At 39.6% G+C, this 19,887-nt stretch overlaps 1 protein-coding gene across 2 annotated transcripts in view; it reads left to right on the top strand.

Moving 5' to 3' along the window:
* Nucleotides 1-16,579, top strand: part of MED27 (mediator complex subunit 27) — a 93,966-nt gene extending 77,387 nt beyond the window's left edge. The window contains exons 6-9 of one of the 2 annotated variants that reach the window (XM_074891101.1): nucleotides 4,600-4,641; nucleotides 5,256-5,301; nucleotides 13,457-13,534; nucleotides 16,078-16,579. In XM_074891101.1, coding sequence (XP_074747202.1) covers nucleotides 4,600-4,641; nucleotides 5,256-5,301; nucleotides 13,457-13,534; nucleotides 16,078-16,184 — 273 coding nt within the window. In that variant the 3' untranslated portion in view covers nucleotides 16,185-16,579. The remainder of the gene's footprint in view (nucleotides 1-4,599; nucleotides 4,642-5,255; nucleotides 5,302-13,456; nucleotides 13,535-16,077) is intronic. The other variant, XM_074891102.1, reaches the window with a different exon arrangement.
* Nucleotides 16,580-19,887: the final 3,308 nt, after the last annotated feature.

The raw sequence follows: 19,887 nt of genomic DNA, 5'->3' as shown, positions 1-19,887 counted from the left end.
ACCATATTATTCTAGCTTCTCAGTTTCTAGCCTGATAGAGGGCAAAACGCACTAGCGTTCAGAAGAGACACAGACGAGTATGAAAAAGGGGATCAACAAGCCCCATCTTTATTAAATAACAAAAATACAGAGAACCCTCAGGATCACAGTAGGAGAACATCGTTTTTCCGGTGAGCAGTTTACACAGTAATTGGTGATTTGGAGATTAGCTTATATATTCCTAGGAAGCATGTAATATTTGTAAACAGCAGCAATAAGATTAACTAGGTGGTATTGTATAATATGGCAATTTTGAAGCTTCTGTCTTTTCTGTAAGCTGTGTTGAAGAAGGGACACTAGATAAGTTGTTGTGCTTATCCACACTTAAATAGCCAAATGAGGGTCTGTTGGGTCATCCTCCTAACTGCGTAAGTCAAAAGGTCCTTTAAGGAACAAAAATGAAATTCAGTGAGGGTCTTTCTTTAAGTAGAGTGGGATTTGGGGCAACAAAATATATTCAACAAAAGAAATGGCCATTGGGAGACTGAATGATCACACAGACAATAAGTGAAAAATGGATTGTGCACAGAAGAGGCCAACAATTTGCTTGCAGATCAGGGGAGTCATCATTTATCTCTGAAAGTACAACTGTTCTAGCAAATTTTGCACGACTGGGAAGAAAAAGGGATGAGATGAGTGCAAACAGCAGAGGTGTTGATAGTCTTCTGGTCCATTAGTCAGGCAAGTCTAGAAAAAAACAAATAACGGGCGTTTCTCATAGTTGTGGAACTGTGCATGCTCGCAGTTACACAGGAAAGCTGACATTGCGTTATCCAGGTTGCTTTAGCTTGCACCTTATACTGTGTAGGGTGACAGGTACTTATGTGAAAGCTTCAGGTAGTTGCCGCTGTACTGAAGTCTAGTTAAATTTGGTACTCCCTCTTACAGATTTAAATACTTTCAAAATTAAGGTGAAAAAATAGAAGCCTTAAGCTTGCAGTGAGTAAAATAAGACACTACGTTCTAGGGTTTTATTTCCAAGCTTTGCTTATACAGATCAAGAATCATTGCATTTCTTAAGTGCTTCATGTACTTCTCTTGTGAATTATTCACAAACCCTGCAGAATGTGCTTTGCCAGGTTGCCAGCTGCATAACTTAGACATTTTTGGTGACACTTTGCGAAAACAATAGGTGAGTCCTGGCAGCCTCTGTCATGTCGTGGGTTCGGGACGCTGATCGCTCTGCAGTCTCTCTTGCTTACCGTACTAACCCATTGCAGCCACCACATGCTGATGCATTTTAATTAGCCCCATGGTTTTAGTGATGGCACTGTGCCACCCTTAATTTCAAACTCTGACATACTTACTGTGCACTGGAATTTAACCATGGATAGCAATTAATTACTAGTGTTGTCCTGATTCCTGAATAAATGAAGCAGTGCAGCTCACCCTTCCAGGGCAGGCTTATTGTCAGCTGAGCCATTAGTGGCCCTAGTCTGCCAATAAAAATAAAAACGTATTGGGATTTTTTGGTATAATAATACCATGCTTTTCTTTGGATGCAGAGACCAAGAACCACCTTGACAGGGCGTATTTAGAGTGGGTACTTAACACTGCTGCCTAGCCAGATTCCTATTTTTGCATCTGTTAGACTTAACTAAAGAAACGTGTCTCTGTTGAATTATCATGTTAAGGAACTTGGGTTATGTTAATGCTATGGCTTCATTAATTACCCCATATCAATAAGAAAAGGCAGCTTTTAGCCTCCTAGCATAAGAGAGGAAAAGAAATAGTAGTATCAAAGGAAAGCTTCAAAGACAGGCAGAGCTGTCTCTCGGGTAATTTCTGATCCCTGCATTCTTTCCACTTCAAAGCTGGATGTGTGTGTATTTGGGTGAGGGGGGGTTGAATCCGATTTCTCTAATAAGTGTTGGCACCGGACTTGTTTGATATTAGATGCAGGGAACATTCTGATTTGTTATCGTCTTTGAAATCGTTCAGACGACCTTCAGAAAATGGCCTCTTGTTACTTATGCTGGGGGTGGGTGGGGAGAGTGGGGCATTGGGAAAAAAAGCCCCAGTTTAATTCACATGCAGAGGATGCCCTGAAATTGTGCTTTCAGCAGTTTTTTAGTTACAAATGTGTATCTTGATTGAAAGTGAAAAGTTGAAGAATAATAGACCTATAACGATGCATTCTTTAATCCGCCTCTGCCTTAATCCTCTGTTTCAGGGGGAAAGGTGGGCAGTCATTTAGGATGTATGCATGTGGTTTGGGGGGTTTGCTAGCTTTTACTTTTTTTTCTCTTTCTTTTTTTAACTTGGATAACATCATGTCTGTAAGACAGACATTCATTACTTTTTCAGCTTTTCAGTCTTATGCCAACTAATGAACATTCAGAACCTGTTGGACTCATCTTAATGCAGCATCTGAAGTGGACTTTTTTTTTAGATCTTGAGTCTAACTAGAGAAGATCACATACTTGGTTTGATCAGTAGAGATTAGCAAAACCATATATACATTCCAGCTCTGTCTGCAGTCAAAGAAAGCTTTAAATTACATGAACACAGCTTTTTAAAAATATACATCAATTTTATTTTCTTTTTCAAATGTAGACTTTTCTAGTATGGAAATGCAGTGCTTCCTTCCCAGTAGGCAGAGGTCTGTTATTACAGTGTAAATCAAGCTCAGGTCCAAGTCCGGGCTAAACCACCGCTTGTGGATTCTAGCACATGTGTGCTGTTGGTGTCACATAGGTTCTTGATCCCACCCTAAGAGCCAGTAAATGTAAAAAAGGTTTGTAGATACGTGCCTGAGGGTACTTCTGTTTTCATCTAACCTGAAAAAGGCATTGAGACATCAGCTGCCTTTTGTCCCACGGCAAGGTCAGCGGTACCAAGCCATGAAACATCTATCCTGAAGTGATTTTTAAAGTCTTTAACATCACCTCCTGTCCAGACAGGATTGGGGATTCAAGAGTAACTTCTGTTACCAGTATTCAGAATTGGGCCACTTAACAGTGTTACTCTTAGAAGAATGGGAACTTTTAGTACTCTGAACATTTTTAGCCATGTGAGTTCATTATTTGGGTTCAGCATCCTTCCCCCTCTCCTCCTTCCCCCCCCTTTATTATACACACTTCATACGACTTCTTTCATTTCAGACACTTTTTGTGCGTCTTAAAAGACTTTTAATTTCAGCTAGGACTAATGGACACATAAGATGGAATTAAAATAATCAGCTGTATCTTAGAGTAAAGCAGATAAACCCCCATTGTGGGAAGACGTGTGTCCAACCATGTTTTGAAGCACTGCTTCATAAATTCACTCAAATGTTCTTCTGTCTAGACTGATTCCTGAGGTTAATGCTGTATCAGACACCTTTCCTGTGACAAGTTTTGTGCATATGGAATTGTTGAGTACAGTGGGATTTGCAGAAAAAAATAAAAGTGATTTGCAAGTCTGGGATTGATGGAAGTTCCTCTTGTTTTTCCCTGCTGTTTTTCCTTGACAGAGTACAAGATATTCCACTGGGCTGCGATAAAAGAGCGTTAGCATGTCAGTTGAAATTGTTTAACATGTGAGCTGTTTGGTTGTTTAACAAGGGCAGCCTTACCTTTTGGTTTCCAGGGCTCATTGTCCTGGTACATGAGGGTACTGGTGGGCCTTAGAGATACCATAGAGCATCATGCTCAGTATATAAACTGGGGGGAGTTGGCCAGGAGGGGCGGATCACTGCTCGGGCATCAGTCAGCGAGTGGTGAGCAATTGCCTTGTGCATCACTTGTCTCTTCTTGGGTTTTATTTCTCTCTCTTTTTGTTGTATTCCTTTTCCTTACTATTATTATTATATTTTATTCCACTTTAGTTATTAAACTGTTCTTATCTCAACCCATGAGTTTTACTTTTTTTTTTAATTTTCCTCCCCATCCCATGGAGGGGGGGAGGAGTAAGTGAGCGACTTAATTGCTGGCTGGGGTTAAACCACGACACTAATAAAACTTATTTAATTTTGTTCTTTTAGTTTGTATATAGTTGAGCACACATTTAAGTCATGGATGTGTGCAGCTATCTACAAATCTCTTCTACTGTGATTTTTGTCTGCAAATGTAAATGCAGTTTCCTAAGGGATGTTTTATTTAGCCCCAGTAGACCAGTGCTTTGGCTTAATTCAGCTAAACGTTCTTTGTGTCGTTTGTAACTGAATCACTTATTCAGACACAAGGCAAGCATAAACTTAGTAAAAATGCCCTCATTTTAGAAACAGACTGAAGCTGATGAATATTTGCATACATCAGCCACAACCCCATACAAATTAAGATTTTGCTGTTTTTAAAGAGAATGTGTTAATTCAACAGGTCTTGTATATGTAATTTTTTTCATTGAAACTGTGACAAACTATGTTCATTCTTCATTGCAATACAGGGGAAATCTATCATTAATTCCCATCCTTGGATTGCAACAGGTAAAGACAATGGGTCAAAATAGTGAACTAAGAAATATGTCTCTGTAGATCTGTTTGCAAGCTCTTTTAATTTGAAGAGCTGCTTAGTTTGTTTTTCTCCATAAAGCAGCTTCTTTATGTGTGGTAATATATAACTGTTTTTTTTCCTACTGTAGCTTGACATATGGTCTAAATCCAACTATCAAGTTTTTCAGAAGGTAAGTCTTACATCATTTCTCTCTACATAATGCGTATTGAGATATGTGGAATTTATTTTAAATATCTAGGGCCTTATGTAAAAGAATTCAGAATTTATTCCTTTGTCATCACAACTTGCAAATAACAAACAATAATCCGTTAATAATGGAAAACTGTGAGTAGAAAAGGAGATCACTTCTGCTGTTACTTAATTTGGATTTATTTCCCATCACAGTTCCAGTCCATGGTTTGGAATAGGAAATCAGAGATTACACTACTCTAGCCTTAAAATTTCATGAGGAATCTTCAAGCACTCTTTAGTTTAAATCTTTTGGGGGAGGATGGACTGTTTCAGGTTCATTTAGATTTTGTTTTGTTGGTTTTGGCTGCCCCCCTCTCCCAAGGGCTTGAGTTTAATAAATCACTTTCCAAAATTAGTTTGGAAACTTTTTCCATCATGTTATTTTACCTGATTCTCTTCCCATGATGGTGTAAGCAAAAGGAGTAGCTTACTGAAATGAATACCGTTTCAGAAAGGAAGAAAAGACCAATGAGAGAATGGGAGCAATAAGTAAAAAACTGCTAAGAAGCTTAAAGTGTATTTTGGAAAGATCTGTATCTTGCTGTTTTCCAGGCAGGGAAGAGAAGATTTCTCTTTGAAGGCCTCTTGTCAAAATGCTGTAAGTTCAGATTAATCTGGGTGTAAATTCCGGTTTCCTTACCTTCAAGCCACAGTTCAAGGAGCTTGAGTCTCCAGTTAGTGCACTAGCTTCCTTTCATCTACTTTTGTAGTTTGTGTAACAAATAGGGGTCAGGGACTCGAAAGGGCCTGAAAGCAGGGGTCAAAAGTATGGCATATTGGCTGTATTTGTGCATCTTCCTTCTGAGATTTCAGATGCAGTCGGAAGGAAAGACGTTTGACCTATGATATTAACCTGCTAGAGATCAAAGGACAGCTTTTGGGGAGGTTAGTTGCTCTCCCTCTCTGCTTAGCATTAAAGCAAGCTTTTTCTGCAGTTAATTCTTTACCGCAGAGATTAGTGGAGTAAATATTCTTTTTTTTTTCCTCACTCCTCAAAAATATTTAGTGTCAAGTAGGGTAATATAGCAGGAAGTAAAACAACATAATTCTTACTAACTTGTTTATCACTATGCTTTTCAGTAACTTTTGCAATGGAGTACATTTAAGGTTCTGTAGTTAAGTGCATCATCTCAATTTCCCCGTGTGTGTTCTTTTGTAAGCTTATTTGGGCATAAGATTGTCTTCCTGGATGTTTTGGTTTAGAATAACTAGGAAAGATTAAATCACATTGCCATCATTTGTGCTAAATGATAACAAATCTTGAGGGTTTCGTTATGTAATTTTAGTTGCCTATATACAAGGTAACAGTGAATGTACAGGTTTGCTTAGGAGTCCAAGTTAAGGACTTGGGGAGCATAAATAAATTTTTCTTCAGGTCCAGGTGATGGCGTTCAGTCTGAAAGTGAGAGGTCAGTGAGGAAATGGGAAATGCCCTTCTTACTGCTGCCTGGGTGGCTGTGTTACAGATAAATAAGAATCTTTATTCTCATTCTAATTCTCTAAAATAATATGATACAACCTGAATATTGAATTTCTGTTGTCCAGTTCTCTCTTGGTAAATAATAGCAAATGTATTGATATTTACAAAAAACACAAGCAAACAAACAAAATAAACACCACAAAAAGCAAACAAATAAAAGACTGCAGGACAAAGGGTGGCCTGTTACCAGCTGAACAGCTGTCTGCATTTTTTTTATAGTAGTTTTATACCTTTTATTCCCAGCTCTGTCAGTGTGTTATCTTGGGCAACTCAGCCTCCCTTTGGACCGGTTTTCTGCATCCCTTAGGCTGGGGTAATACCTCTGGCTTCACAGGAGCTGTTGCTGAATTGGTTACATAGTGCTCTCAGATTCTTGCATGAAACACATGATAAAATGCAAGATGATAGTACTTTGTAATCAGTAGATTCTGCACTCTTGAGCTGATGGTTAAAGAACTTAAGACTAGGACCTAAGTCAGGTTTTCAAACAGATGATAGAAAATGCTGTGGTTCAGCATAGTAAGTTTTCTGTCTGTGGCGCTGTGCTTGGTTTTCTCTTTATTCTTTTGGTTTTCTCTTTATTCTCTGAAGCTGCACTTGTGTCCGTTTATAATACCCAGGACTAGTGATTTAGCAGTAGCAAAATGAAGGAAATAGCTAAAATAGTGTTAGAGAAACTATTATACTCTGTTACTAGTGTAGGATCTGTACTGCGGGATATTCAGAACAAATGTTTTCATGCCATTAAAAAAATCATCAGTAAATGTGTCGGAGCATGTCTGAATGTTTTTGAAATGTGTTTCTCATGGCAGTCACCAGTAATGTGATGTGGAAGTACTGTGCTGAGAAGGAAAAATACAGATGAGTAACTGCTCCCACCGAGGAGGCTGGGTAGCCCTTTCAGCTCTACCGCCTTTAACTCTGCAAAATCAGTCATCCCTCTGAAGGGCAGGTCTGTTTCTCTTTAAAAGCTGGACCAAGTTCTCCGACTGTCTTCAATGATAATATAACAACATCTGGAGCTCACAAGATACCTGCCAGTGGTAGCTGCAGGCCTGTCAAATTCTCACAGGGTTGCAGCATGACTTTCTAGGTTAAGGACCAGAGACCTCTGATCTTCAATCCAACCCTGTCAAACAAAGCTAAATTTGTCCTGACTTTTTGTTTGCAAACGTTGGCTGTGTCAGCAAGCCTTTTCTCTCTCCTTCTTATTAGGCAGGATACCCACGTGTGTATAATTTGATGGGGGACGGCTCCCGGAGGGCCCATTACTGTTAAAGTGTACAGTCATTTTCTGAGTTCCCTGGAGACTTCTTGAATCTGGTCCTGGGGTGAATAAGCTTTATAGGCATTGAATCCACCAGCAGGGTCAGATTCAGAGAATGGAGCTGGGAAATATGAGAGGGAAGACTGAAAGGGCAAAAGCACAAGGAGCGAAGAAAAGGTTTTTCAGACTTCCATGTTGGTCTGACATTTAAACTCCACAGGAGCGGCAACTGTTTTGATCTCAAACCTCCTTATTTTAACACTTTGCATCTTTTGATCCACTAGTGCAAGAGGAGGAACAAAACAGAAAATAGGGAAATACTGTGGGGCTTAAATCTTGGTGGGAAGAAAAGTGTGTGTGAGGGCTGCATAATTCCAGGTCATTGTGCAGAAGATAAAAAAAATATGTATTGTAGAGAATGGTGCAATATTCATAACTTTGCATTCAAAAAAGAGGCAGAAGTACAGAATAGCGGAACTGCTATGAATGGATCGAAATGAGAGATGGTGTCAAATATTAACTGTTTCATTTACCAAGCTGCTCAGTTAAGAGCAGTATTAGCTGGTTTTGCTGTGTAATATGATCAGCTTGGCTGTTTGTCATGCGTAGGCTTTAAACCCATGTATTTCATTCTGGTCTCGGAGTCCCATTCGTATTTTCACCGAAATGGTCTATCAGTTTTAGCATGCCACAAACTGTTTTTGTTTTGGCTCGATATGCTTCTTCCCAAGGCACGTTTTAACCTAAAGTTTGAGAAGCTGTTTGTGCCTATCCAGCTGTGTGTGGGCTGTGTGGTCCCAAAGCGATGGGACTCGGGAGCACAATTTTCACCACTACAAGGGCACATAAGTATTGTAATGTATGAAGATGTATTCTTGTCAGTAATCTCAGAATAAAATCACATGCAGGATGAATGCATGCATGAGACAAATATTGGGCTATTGATGATGTCTGTTCAAGGAGAGGAGATGGACTGTTCCAGGGTCACCTGCATGATTGCTCCTGTGCATGATCAGTACTTGCCTCTGTTCAGAGACCTCCTTACATGAAATAAAATCTCAATGACCCAGTCCAAATAAGCAGAACAAGTGAAATAAAAACTTAAACACTGTGAGCTCTGAAAACAAGTGCTAAATTCTACGCTTCAGAAAAGTCTGGTAGTGCTTTACTGAACTGGGAGTGGGGAAGGGTGTGTAAAGGGTTTCTGTGGAGTTCCATCAGTGCCTGTTCGTAGAGGCACCATTTATCATCCTTCCGAGTGCCGCTTGGGCACCGGCTTCTGTGCACCAGGTTCCCTCCAGAGAGACTCAAACGTGGTCCTGGAGAGAAGATTGAGTAATGGGAATCCTTGGAAATGAACAAAGGCACTCGTGCAGTTTTCCATGCTATAAGAGGTCTAAACACTAATAAAATAACTTTTTTGTTTTTTGTTTTTTCCTATCAGTGCTGTGATCATCCTTCAGAACTCATTGCTACAGCCTGCTGTTAAGGCCATGAACTTAGTAGCGTTCAAAAAAAAATTAAAAAACTTTCAGGGGATTTAGAGAATCCCTTTATATTAGATGGAGTTGTCAGTGCCATACTTGAGGGAATAAACCAATAAATAAGTGGCAAGGAAAGTTATGACTCTTAAAGGAAGTTTGTACCTACTTTTGAAAAGTATATTTACTGTCAGTGAGATAAAATACTAGGAGAGAGAGACAGCTTCTATAATTCAGTTGTGTGATGCTTGTGTTTTTATGTTTTAGTTTTTATGCAAGGTATAGCTTCATATATCTATGGAACATACCTAATCTATGGTGGAGCTATACCACAGGTCTTTGCTTTGGTGCTTCTTATTCCAGTTAGAGGAAGCACTTGTTCAGCTTTCTCAACCTGTGAATTGTACAATGCCTTTTTTTAATGAATTTTCAGTTTTGGGAATGCTCTATGACTAACAAGTGTCATTAAGGCCCAATAATGCCATTTTTTGGGTGTGTCACCTTTGGAAAGCACATTTCAGCAGAGCAGTACTATCAAGCGGGTAAAGAAATGCTCTAAAAATGACTGATGTTGGCTCAGTTGAGACAAATAACAGGGACTTTATTTTCTCCTCATCTCTGGGTGTTGGTCTCATGAGCTATTTATAACTCTACCGAGCAGGCAAGCTGAGCAGTCGGCTGCGAGAGGGAAGTCAGGAGCCCGTGTCTCCCCACTCAGTGGCAGAGCAGCGGTGTGGGCTCAGCAGGTAGTTTCTCACAGCGGGCCAGTACCCAGACAGCCCTGCTCGCTTGCTGGGGCCTGGTTGTTCGCCAAGAGTGACAAATACGTGGGATTTAATTTGCACAAAGTCACGGTGAAGATTAGGTTTGATCCAGTATCAGTCTGTTTTGTATTCCTGATGTATACAGTGCCCGAGACAAGGGAGCAGAGATGCGTTTAAGTAGTACATGGTTGTAGTCAACTTGAATTTGGAAGTGAAAAGGAGGGGGAAAAAAAAAAAAACAACTCAGGCAATATAATTAACTGTTAACAAGAAGGGAAGTTTTCTTGTTCAAATTGAGTCTCTTTGCCAGAATTTATTTTTTTTCCATGCAACTGAAGTCTGTTTTGCTCTCTCTCAAAGTGCTTAGTTAAACAATAGCTATTTTATTTAGCAGAATTGTGCTTCAGGAGATTGCTTTGTCTTGCCTTTTTTTCAGACAAAAATTCCAAGTGCTTTTCAATATATGAATTGTGAAATATTGAGCTTCTCTGCAAGATCTCTTGAAAATCTATTTCAAGATCCAGAGCAACAGCTATCCCAATCAATGTGTGCTCTTCTGAATATGTTCTCATATAAAAAGAGGTAGAGAAATTAGAAAGTGAACGATAACTTAGCAGTAGGTAAGATAGAGCAATAAAAGTGAAGTTAATAAAATAAAGCCCTGAAATGTACAAAATGTCATCCTACACCCAGAATAAATTAGTTAGTGATTCCAACTTGGCTGGAAGAAAAAGTGTGTCCCTTAAGTGAGCTGGCGCATATGCAGTTTGTTTTGCTTTGCTTTGGTGTGAAATCGTATTGCCATTAGTAAAGTTAGGTATTGATCTTTTTTTTTTCTTTTTTCCTTCCTCTTTTTTTTCTGCCCCCCCCCCCCTTTTTTTTTTTTTTTTAATCTTGGCCAGTTTGTGCTTTCTCTCATCATCTCTGTTATCTTGGGGGGGTTTAATTCTTCCTTTGCTCCCGTGCACTGGCCAGTTTATGATTTGCCCAGCTCTTTGCTGTTTGACATCATGTTCTTTTCTGGATTGGGGGCCGGGGGGGGGTGGTGTTATTCCCCTACTCCTCTTCCTCAGATTTGACACCCACTTTGATCTTTTTTAGAAGCACTTTATCAACACTTGCTTATGGTAGAAATCGCCTCGTTTTTGTTCAGAAAACATTATTAGTGTTCTAGCAGTGCTGGGATGGCTTTTATCTCCCTGTGGAATCTCATTAGCTTTGCATTACAATAGGAACAGCATATGTGCAACTTTGCCAAAGTGGCCAGTCAATTTAAATTTGTTAATAGCAGTATTTTTTTAAGCAACTTTCTTCAGTGCCAAGAGAAAACAACTTTGTTGTTCAGGAAAAAAAAAAATACAGTTTGTTAGAAGTAGGAATACAGCAGAAGGAGAGCGGCTGCTCATAAATATCTTCAGAACTTTCTATTCTTTGACATGTCTGGTACTATCCTATAAAAGAACCATCTTAAAAGAAAAAAATTCACATAGCTGGTAGGGCTTGGATTACAGTCATTTCTGAACTCTACATGAGATGTGTTTAAAAGAAATGACTGATTTGAGTTATGCTGTGCTATTAATGCAATGTTAATCCTGTTCTTTCTAATATTATATTTTTTGTATGGTAACATATAAATGGCTTAAGCAGACTGAGGTCCATTTTGTGGATATTTTTGCAAACTCACCAGGAGGTGCATGGTCCCAAAAGTTTTTCCTTCCAAATGTCAGAATCACATGTCCTTATTCATGCTGAATGGAGCTGCTTTTGGAGTTAGTTGTGCCCAAATGATGGGGAGCAGAATCTGTTTCTAAAATTGTAGTGTAACTTAAACTGGATTCAGTGTAGGACAGACTGATTTGATGTAGTGTTCTGCGGAGGAAGTTTGTATGGTGTGAATTAGAGCCTGTCTATACATGGGTTTATTCAGGAATATATCTTTTACAGATTCACCTCCCTGAATAGCTTCAAGCATGAGCCTCCCTTTCTCCAGTGAAAGTTTGAGTGCTTCAGCACAATTCACATTGCTGAATTAGGCTAAATACGAATTAGGAACAAGTGGAGTTAGCTGGGAATAGCAATTGTAATTTCAGTTCACACTTTATCTTACTCAAAATTTACTATAGTATATAGACAAGCCCTGAGAAGAGCACTATTTCTCCATGTTAAAACTAGAAAATACAATTTAATCACTAACTAGACAATCACGTAGTTTGTTGGATGCTTTGATATTACTGGTAAGGACCGTTAATAGATTTACAAGTTACAAGATGTGAAAAAGCTCTCACGGTTGTGTTGTCTTGAGTTCTTTAATAGTCCAGCCCAAAGAATTTTGCCAAGAATTTCTGCATTAAACCTAGAACTTCTGAGAAGCAGCAAGGTGTTGACTGTGCTAATAACTTGGGAAGCTGACAGGCTGCATGCTGTTAGTGAATTGTATCGTAGCTGTCAGAAACTGCCCCCTTCCAGAATCATTTAAAAATGGTAGTGAATTTAAAAAAAAAAACCCACCAACAAACCAAACAAACCCCAAAAAACAACAACAAAACAAAAAAACCCACTATCAAAGCATTGGTTGGTTTTCCTGATTTTTTTTTTCTTTAATTATTCTTGTTGTTATAAATACATATTTTATATGTATTCTGTCTAGCTGTAATTCCCAGATGTAAGATATTGTTATGGCTCTGTCTGGGAAATTAAAAAGGTTTCTATCAGAAATCTTTTACTAATGCAAGTATTTATAAACCATAACCATATTAATTGATTTCTGGTTTCAGAGGAAATGAAACTGAGAGCTCAATTCCTGTTTGTTCAACATAAGCAACCTGAAATAGGACTATAAGAGTTAAATGTTTTAAGTTTCCCCATAAAAAAATGGAGAGAGTGTACTCCTTTTTCTGTAAAAGTGCAGTTTAAATTCACAGTATTTTATCCTATTGGAAGGGGGACAGGATGGTTTTTGGTTTGGGCTTCTTTTTTTTTTTTTTTTTTTCCCCCCCCCCCCCCCACTAAAACCAAACACAAAGCTTTGGGATTTTTTTTTTTTTTTAAAAGTCTTAACTTCTGTTCTTATAAGTTAGTCTTCCAGAACTATTTAATTTAGCTAGGTTATTGACAATGTTTCTTCTTTTGTTGAGCAAATCATCATAGAAAACCAAAGTGCTTTCCTCTGACATAATTTGTTTGGTGACCTTGCTTGTTTATGATTTCACAGAATACATGGGATTTCAATCACAGAAACAGAGATTCTGCTCTTATGCTGTAAACATTTGAAACTTGGGCAAATTATTTGCTTATGGACGCTTTTATATGGTACAGAAGATATTTTTTTTTTTCCCCTTTTCACAGCTGGGTCGGTAGTCCAAAGTGGGAAGCGGAGCCTGTTAGTTTTCTATTGTTCCATGTAGCATAGAGCTGGACACCTTCCTCATACTTGGCTCACATTAGCTACCAATCCAGATTCTTTTACCAACACTATTAGCTTTTATCATGTTTATGAACTTCCAAAGTTGTGTTTGATTTTACTGTATGCTTACAAAGTTACTTATCATGATCGCTTCAGCTGATTGTTATCTGAAGTTGGCAGAGGGAATGGAAGCTAGCTGTCAAAAAGTACCCAGAATTACTTTGAGAATGTCATCACAGCCATGTAATCCTTGGTTTGCTACTTTCCCATGGAATTTATACTGTTTTCTTGCCGATTAACACTGCTTGGCCTGAAACACAGGATGAATAAGCGTATATTCTCCTTTTGTCTGATACAGGTGACAGATCATGCGACCACTGCGCTATTGCACTACCAGCTGCCTCAGATGCCAGATGTGGTAGTCAGATCTTTCATGGTAAGTGTATTGGAAAATACATTTTTCCAGACAGACTTCAGCATGCTTATAGTGATTGACGTTAGGCAGTTCTGATGCAGTTGTCATTTCCCCTATTTAAATAAGCTAGACAGTTGAGAATGACTGTAATTCTTTGCATCTGCTGCCTGGCCAAGGGTGAAGAGCTCATTCTCATTACCGTGGGATAATTGTTGTTGGAAGACTGAGCTGTATATGGTTCTTCTGTCACAGATCTCAATATTTGCTTGATAATTCCCATTTGCAGAGCTACGCCGGGTCACTCTCTCAACCAAAATCTTTGCTATGGTCCAACCCTTTCACACTGTTCATACTGTGCAAGGACTCGAGTTCTGTATGTAGAAAGTCTGCTCCACTGGAAGTTCCCCCGTAGAGAAGACTCCCAGGTAGTGTGTTCCAGCTGAGGCAGCTCGCTTGTCAGCTTGCCCAGTATGGGAATTGATGAGAGTTATTTGGAGAACGATGAGAGGGAGGAACGTGACTGGGAAAAGTTCATTTTGCTGCATCCACTTTCAGCCCCAACTTTGTTCCTAAGGAATTGGATGTACTCGCCCAGCACAACAGCAGGTGGTTTTGGGAATCAAGGAAATGCTTACTGAAGTATTCTGCTGTTTTCTTACTGAAGAAAATTAATCAAATACTGCTCTACCTTGATATGCAGATTTAAGTTTATCACCTTTAATTCTGCTTGTATTTAGAACTTTATTTATGATACAGCATGTATTTAAGCAGCCCTGTTATTCAGAAGGTGAGAACAAGGGTCTACAATTCAGAATTCCTTCTACCAAGATGAATTTTGGCAGCGGGGAGTCTTGCTGTTGTCTCTGCTGCAGTCTTCCAAAGGAGGCTTTCGGGAGAGTTCTCTGCTCTTCAGACTTTTCCCTTCACTTAACTTCCATTATGTTACCCCTTCACCTGGAGCAGCGTAACTGAGGCTTTTAAAAACAAACACCTAATTTTGCCGTTCACGATCTTTAGGTGTGTACAGGAGCATTGGGTCTTTGATATGACATTACACAGTGGAAATTAAAGGCATTAAGACTCCCTTCTGTGCGGGTTTGTTTATTTAATAAAAAAGCCCCTAAGATGAGAGATTTGCAAAGGTCTCTTCCCTTAGAGTGTATCTTAAAATAATAGTTTTGAAAGGTGAAAGCAACTCTTAATGGTCAAATCCATGTTTCAGCATGTTTCTGATAATTAATGTTTAATAGAATGGGTAGCACATTTGTTTAAGCCATGGTTCTGCCTTATTGATTTGATAAAACACTACTAAAACTTTTAACAAAGCGAAACGAGATGTACACCAGAAGTGTCAATATGTTGGTCCTTTCACATGTCAGTTGTGCAATCCACACGACAGGATGTAGTGAAGCCCTAATTTTCTGATGAGAATGAAGAACACTTTTTTTTTTCCTTCTCTTTCAACAGATGTCTCAAGTGCACAATTTAACTTCATTTACCTATTTTTGTATTATGGTTCAGAAAATTCGATTTCTCTGTAGTGCAAGCAAAGCCCATCCAAGCTGAAGAAAATAACAGCAATTTACTTGTAGTGTTCTGTTGCCCTTGTCCCCATATTTACTGCTAAACCCAGAGAAGATCTAGTTCTTTTGGAGGAGAGTTATTGACGGCCAAAGCTTCGGTTGCTATAGAGAAGGCTCTGATGAAGATGGAAGGATTTGTTTCAATAAACTCGGCTGACCTCTTCTTCAGAGAACAATTTTCTCTTATCGATGTAATTCAATAGGACTTTAAATGACAAGATTCATGTGCATCCTTCACAGTATAAATCTGCTGGTCTAGGTGTTTTTTTAGTTGTCTATCTCCTTGAGTTGGGAATTGAGTTAAGTAATGCTCTTTGCTATGTATGACAATGGGAACAATCCACTTTAGAGGCAGGAACTTTACCTAGGAACACCTGAACTTTCTCTGTGTTGTTCAGCACTAGCCTTTTACATATATATTTTTATCAGTGTAATCAGATTTAAAATGGTACAGTATTTCTATGACCAATGAGTATTGATCTTAAAATTGCATTTAGAGAGGAAGTTAGGTAGCTCGCTGTGAAAGTCCTTACATCTTCAGCTATGGAGAGTTCAAACCATTGCAGTGTGATTGCAGCAGGGGTGTGATAGATGATCATAGAAAGAGACAAACCAATATTTCGTTGAAGACGGTACCCATCAAGAACAATTATACTCCAGTAAAAATATGAGGAGCGTTACAATACTCGCCTTCCATCATGATTCTCTAGCTGTGAATACCTCCTGCTCAGAGTGCATGAATTTCTATTAACAAATTTGCTTAAGTGACTAAAAAAGCAGAAGATTATTAATAAAGTGGGAATTCAGCTATACAGTGACCTTGTAATCTTCAGCATGCTTCTGTTTATAAAATCACTGTATACCTCACTGGGGCCTCGCCAAAGTACATTCTCTGTCCTTGCTATTGCTGTTTGACAAGAATGATGACAAAGGGGAACATCCATATCCAGTTTTCTTAATTTCTCTCCCTTTTCCTTTTAGACCTGGTTAAGAAGTTACATAAAGCTGTTCCAGGCTCCGTGCCAGCGCTGCGGAAAGTTTCTGCAGGATGGCCTGCCACCCACATGGAGGGATTTCCGAACACTTGAAGCTTTTCATGACACTTGCAGGCAATAGTAGCCCAGCTGTTGATAACACGAGGAGTGAACAATCTGTCGGGCTTGGAAGAGAGCTGATAGTTTAATAGGTGGTTCCGTTTCTGAACCTTTCATCCTGTACTAAGTAGTGAGGTCGCACTAATACATTTGACTCTTTAAAAGCCATCAGTCTGCAAGGCCCATGTGAGACTAATGTATTTCAAAGAAGATGGTAAGAAGCTGTGTGTGATCGCTTGATGCTTCTGAGCTGAAATTATGTGTCTGGGGAGATCTGACAGTAATAATCATTATTCTAAACCTTAATGAAAATATCTCTGTACAGTTTGTGTTTTGTGACAGAATTTGCAAGACTTTTATAAGCTTGAAATAAATTTTGTATTCCAGAATTTGCGCTATTCATTTCATTATTTGATCAACAAAATCCTTGGGTTTGGTGTTGATTTTTCAGTGCTGCTCTTTTCTTTAGAAAAACTGGAAACATTTAAACATGCATGCTGATATGATGGGGGTGTGTTGTTGCAACGCTGCTTATCTGAGTACTGGGGTTTTTTGTGGAAGAGATTATGGCGCTGATTAAACATGGAATTTCAAAGGCATGTGGCAGCTTGGAAGATGCAATGTACTTTCTAAGGCGGGGGGGAAACAGATGTTTCCCTGTACTAAAATTGTAATGAAAATGTTAGCAAAATCTGCATGTATTAAGTGGTTAGAAAATGTGTGATGAGCAGCGACTGTATAATTCATCATGTTTTAAAACTGAAAGTAGTAAAATAATTCAGCCCTAAAGCACAGCTTCTGCAGTGCAGACAGATACAGCATGTTTCCTAAATATTTTAAAATTTACATGCCACATGCCAGTGAAGAGTAAGATCCCTCCCAGTAATTGTTGCACTTAGAATGGATGGGAGCGTTCAGCTCCTACGAGCCTCAGCCATTTTTCCTTTACCCAAAGATCGGGAAGGTCCCTGGTCCTGTCCAGCTGAATGCTCACTGGCCTGGGGCCGTAGTGGGTTAAGTGTCTTCTTGGGTATTTTCTAGAGGACTATATGTTTCATCTGTCACCTCCTGACAGCCAATGTGATTAATTCTACTGTCATTCCCACTAGCACACCCTCGTTACCTTTACAAGCCACAAAGGCTTCAGTAACAAGCTGGCTTTTGGGAGCTGGTAAGGAGAGGTCTGGAGACGCTTTGTCACTCAATTTTCAAATAAATCGACGTTAAGGTGTAGTGCTGCAGCCTAATTTTGAGGTTCCTTCTGCCTGTGTGAAAAGCTTCTGTTGCAGAAAGAAAAGATGCCCCTCTCAGAAGTTTTGGTGATGGCAAAGTTTGGTTTGGTTTTCAGCAAGGAATGTTGAGTGAAGTTGTCGCGTTTAATAAAATGAAGGGGGTGGGCAGGACACAAAAACAGAGCAGGAAGGGAAGGGAGCCTTTTTTTTTAGCAGCCAATTGAAATAAGGTGTTCAGAGATTTTAAAGCGCTTGTTTAATTTAATCTGAACCTACAGCATTTATGGAACAGCCCATTTCATAGCTGTGGAAGCTGAAAAATGAAGAAACTTGAGTCTCACCCTGTACTTGTGTGGTACTAAATTAACTGTGTTTGCTGGTAACATAAAAGACTGAGTTCCCAAAGACACAGCTCCTTCCTGCGAGGACAGAGTGTGATGTGGGAATTTCAGCTTTCTAGGTACAGAAATCCATGCAAGGCCGGCTCGTATAAAAGAGAGAGAAACTTGAAAGAAAATACGCGTTTAGGGCTTCCTTTGGAGGCACAACACTGTATGAAGAATGAGCGGATATTTGTGTGAGGGTGTTGGTGAGATCTGATTTTTTTTTTTTCAACTTTTTTATTATTCCCAATCACCAAACAGAAACATTGCTGTAGCAGAGGGATAATGGCTACTTCAAATCCAGCTGCAGTTGAACTACCTAATGAAAACTTTTCGTGCTGTTAGTTGACCCAGGTAGCCTTCTCGGTACAAAGATCACCCAAGACAGAACAATGTGTGCATCTTAGATGAGAGCGAGCCTTGTAAATAAACGGCCCTGCTATCTGTCCCGTTACTGTACTAATTAGGCGGCCTGGGTTTCTGATAGTGTAAGCATTTTTTTTGTATTAATAAAAAGGTCATAATACGGTATCCAGCCTGCTTTAGGCACTGCTGTCTGCTCCGTTCTGTTTATACTTAAATAATGGTGTAGAAAGCAAATCCTGAAGTTCACAGAAGTATTGTATGTGGAATCATGTCTTGGCACCTGGAGATAATTAGTTGCAGAAAACAGCATCAGCCAGTCGGTGTGTTAATTGAGCCTGAAATTTTAAACCTGTAATTGGCGAGCCTGATGGGGAGTCATAAAATTCACTGTAGGTACCTCAGTAAAAAAATAATTGTCTTACAGAAGTGTAACGCAAACCTGTTTGTCACTTACATTCCCCCTGCAAACCGCAGTAGGAGGGAATCTGCTCCCCTCGTAGAGGCCCTGGGAGAAGCGGTGACTTCTATCCCAGCAAACCTTGAAGTGCAACAGGTTGGAATATTTCCATTTTGGGGAGTGGAATTCAACTGTCTAAATTCTTCTAAAGCTTATAAATTTCAGCAGTTTGGATGCAGTATGTGCTTTATTGTGCTGGGAGTCTGAATGCTGGGTGGCCAGTGTCTGATTATTGCTGAGATGTGGATTTCCAAGGCAAGCAGAAGCTTGCTCTGGGTCCTGAGTGTGAGGAACAGAAACTGGGCATCACTTCTAATTAAAAAGGCGTTCTCACCATACAGCACTTTGGTGTTCTCCCTCAGCTTTGTAGCTTGGATACTGGACAGTATAATTTTTCACCCTTAGTTAAAAAGGATGGGTGGCAAAAAGCAGTTTTAATTGCAGGATGAGCAACCTTGCTTTTTTTTTTTTTATTGTTGGAGTTTGTTGCAGCTTTTTAAACCACTCAGATCTTTAAGGCAAACAGCAAGGACTGTGATCCCTGAAGAGTGGCTGGCTCTCACCTCTTCCAGAGCATCTTCGAGAACTGCATTTCTCCTGATAACTTATTTTTGCAAGGCAAGCGCCACTGCAGAATCAGCAGCAGCCAAATTTGAGAGAGAGAAAAGGAAACAGTAATACTCTACATGCACAAACAATGCTGCTTTTAGTGGCTGGGGTTGTGTGTGTAACAGAGCTGCATCGTTCCAGCATTGTTGTTTATAGCACAATGATACATTAATCTCACCTCATACTGCAGGAAAAGTGCATTGCCTCGCCCTGTTCAGGATCATCTTGGTGTCACTTACCCTAATCAGAACAGGCAGTCTCCTATTGCATCCCTGATGTGAAGAAATCCCATTTTATTTTCCCATGTGCAAACCCCACCTACTGTGCTTGTGGCGCTTGCGAGTGCTAAAGGTTACAAAATCCATCTTTTTGCTAAGAAAGCAACTTAATTAATGTGAAAGTTTCTCTCGTGGAGGGAACCCGCAGCAGATATGCAGTGTGTATTGCAGCTGGCTCCCGTCTTCCCTCCCAGCACCCCTCCCCAAACCACTTTAATTTCTCTGCCAATATTGGACAAATGTAACAGGCTGACTTTTTAATTTTCTACTCCCAGGTCTCCCTTGTCCCCTCATGCATTTTTCATCACCGCTCATGGCTCCCTCCCTGCCTGCCCTGTGAACAATATTGATCGACTGATTAAGCCATCAAGC

This window comes from Strix uralensis, chromosome 21 (assembly GCF_047716275.1).
Source record: "Strix uralensis isolate ZFMK-TIS-50842 chromosome 21, bStrUra1, whole genome shotgun sequence".
NCBI classification, from domain to species: Eukaryota; Metazoa; Chordata; class Aves; order Strigiformes; family Strigidae; genus Strix; species Strix uralensis.
This window is presented reverse-complemented; position numbering and strand designations above follow the sequence as displayed.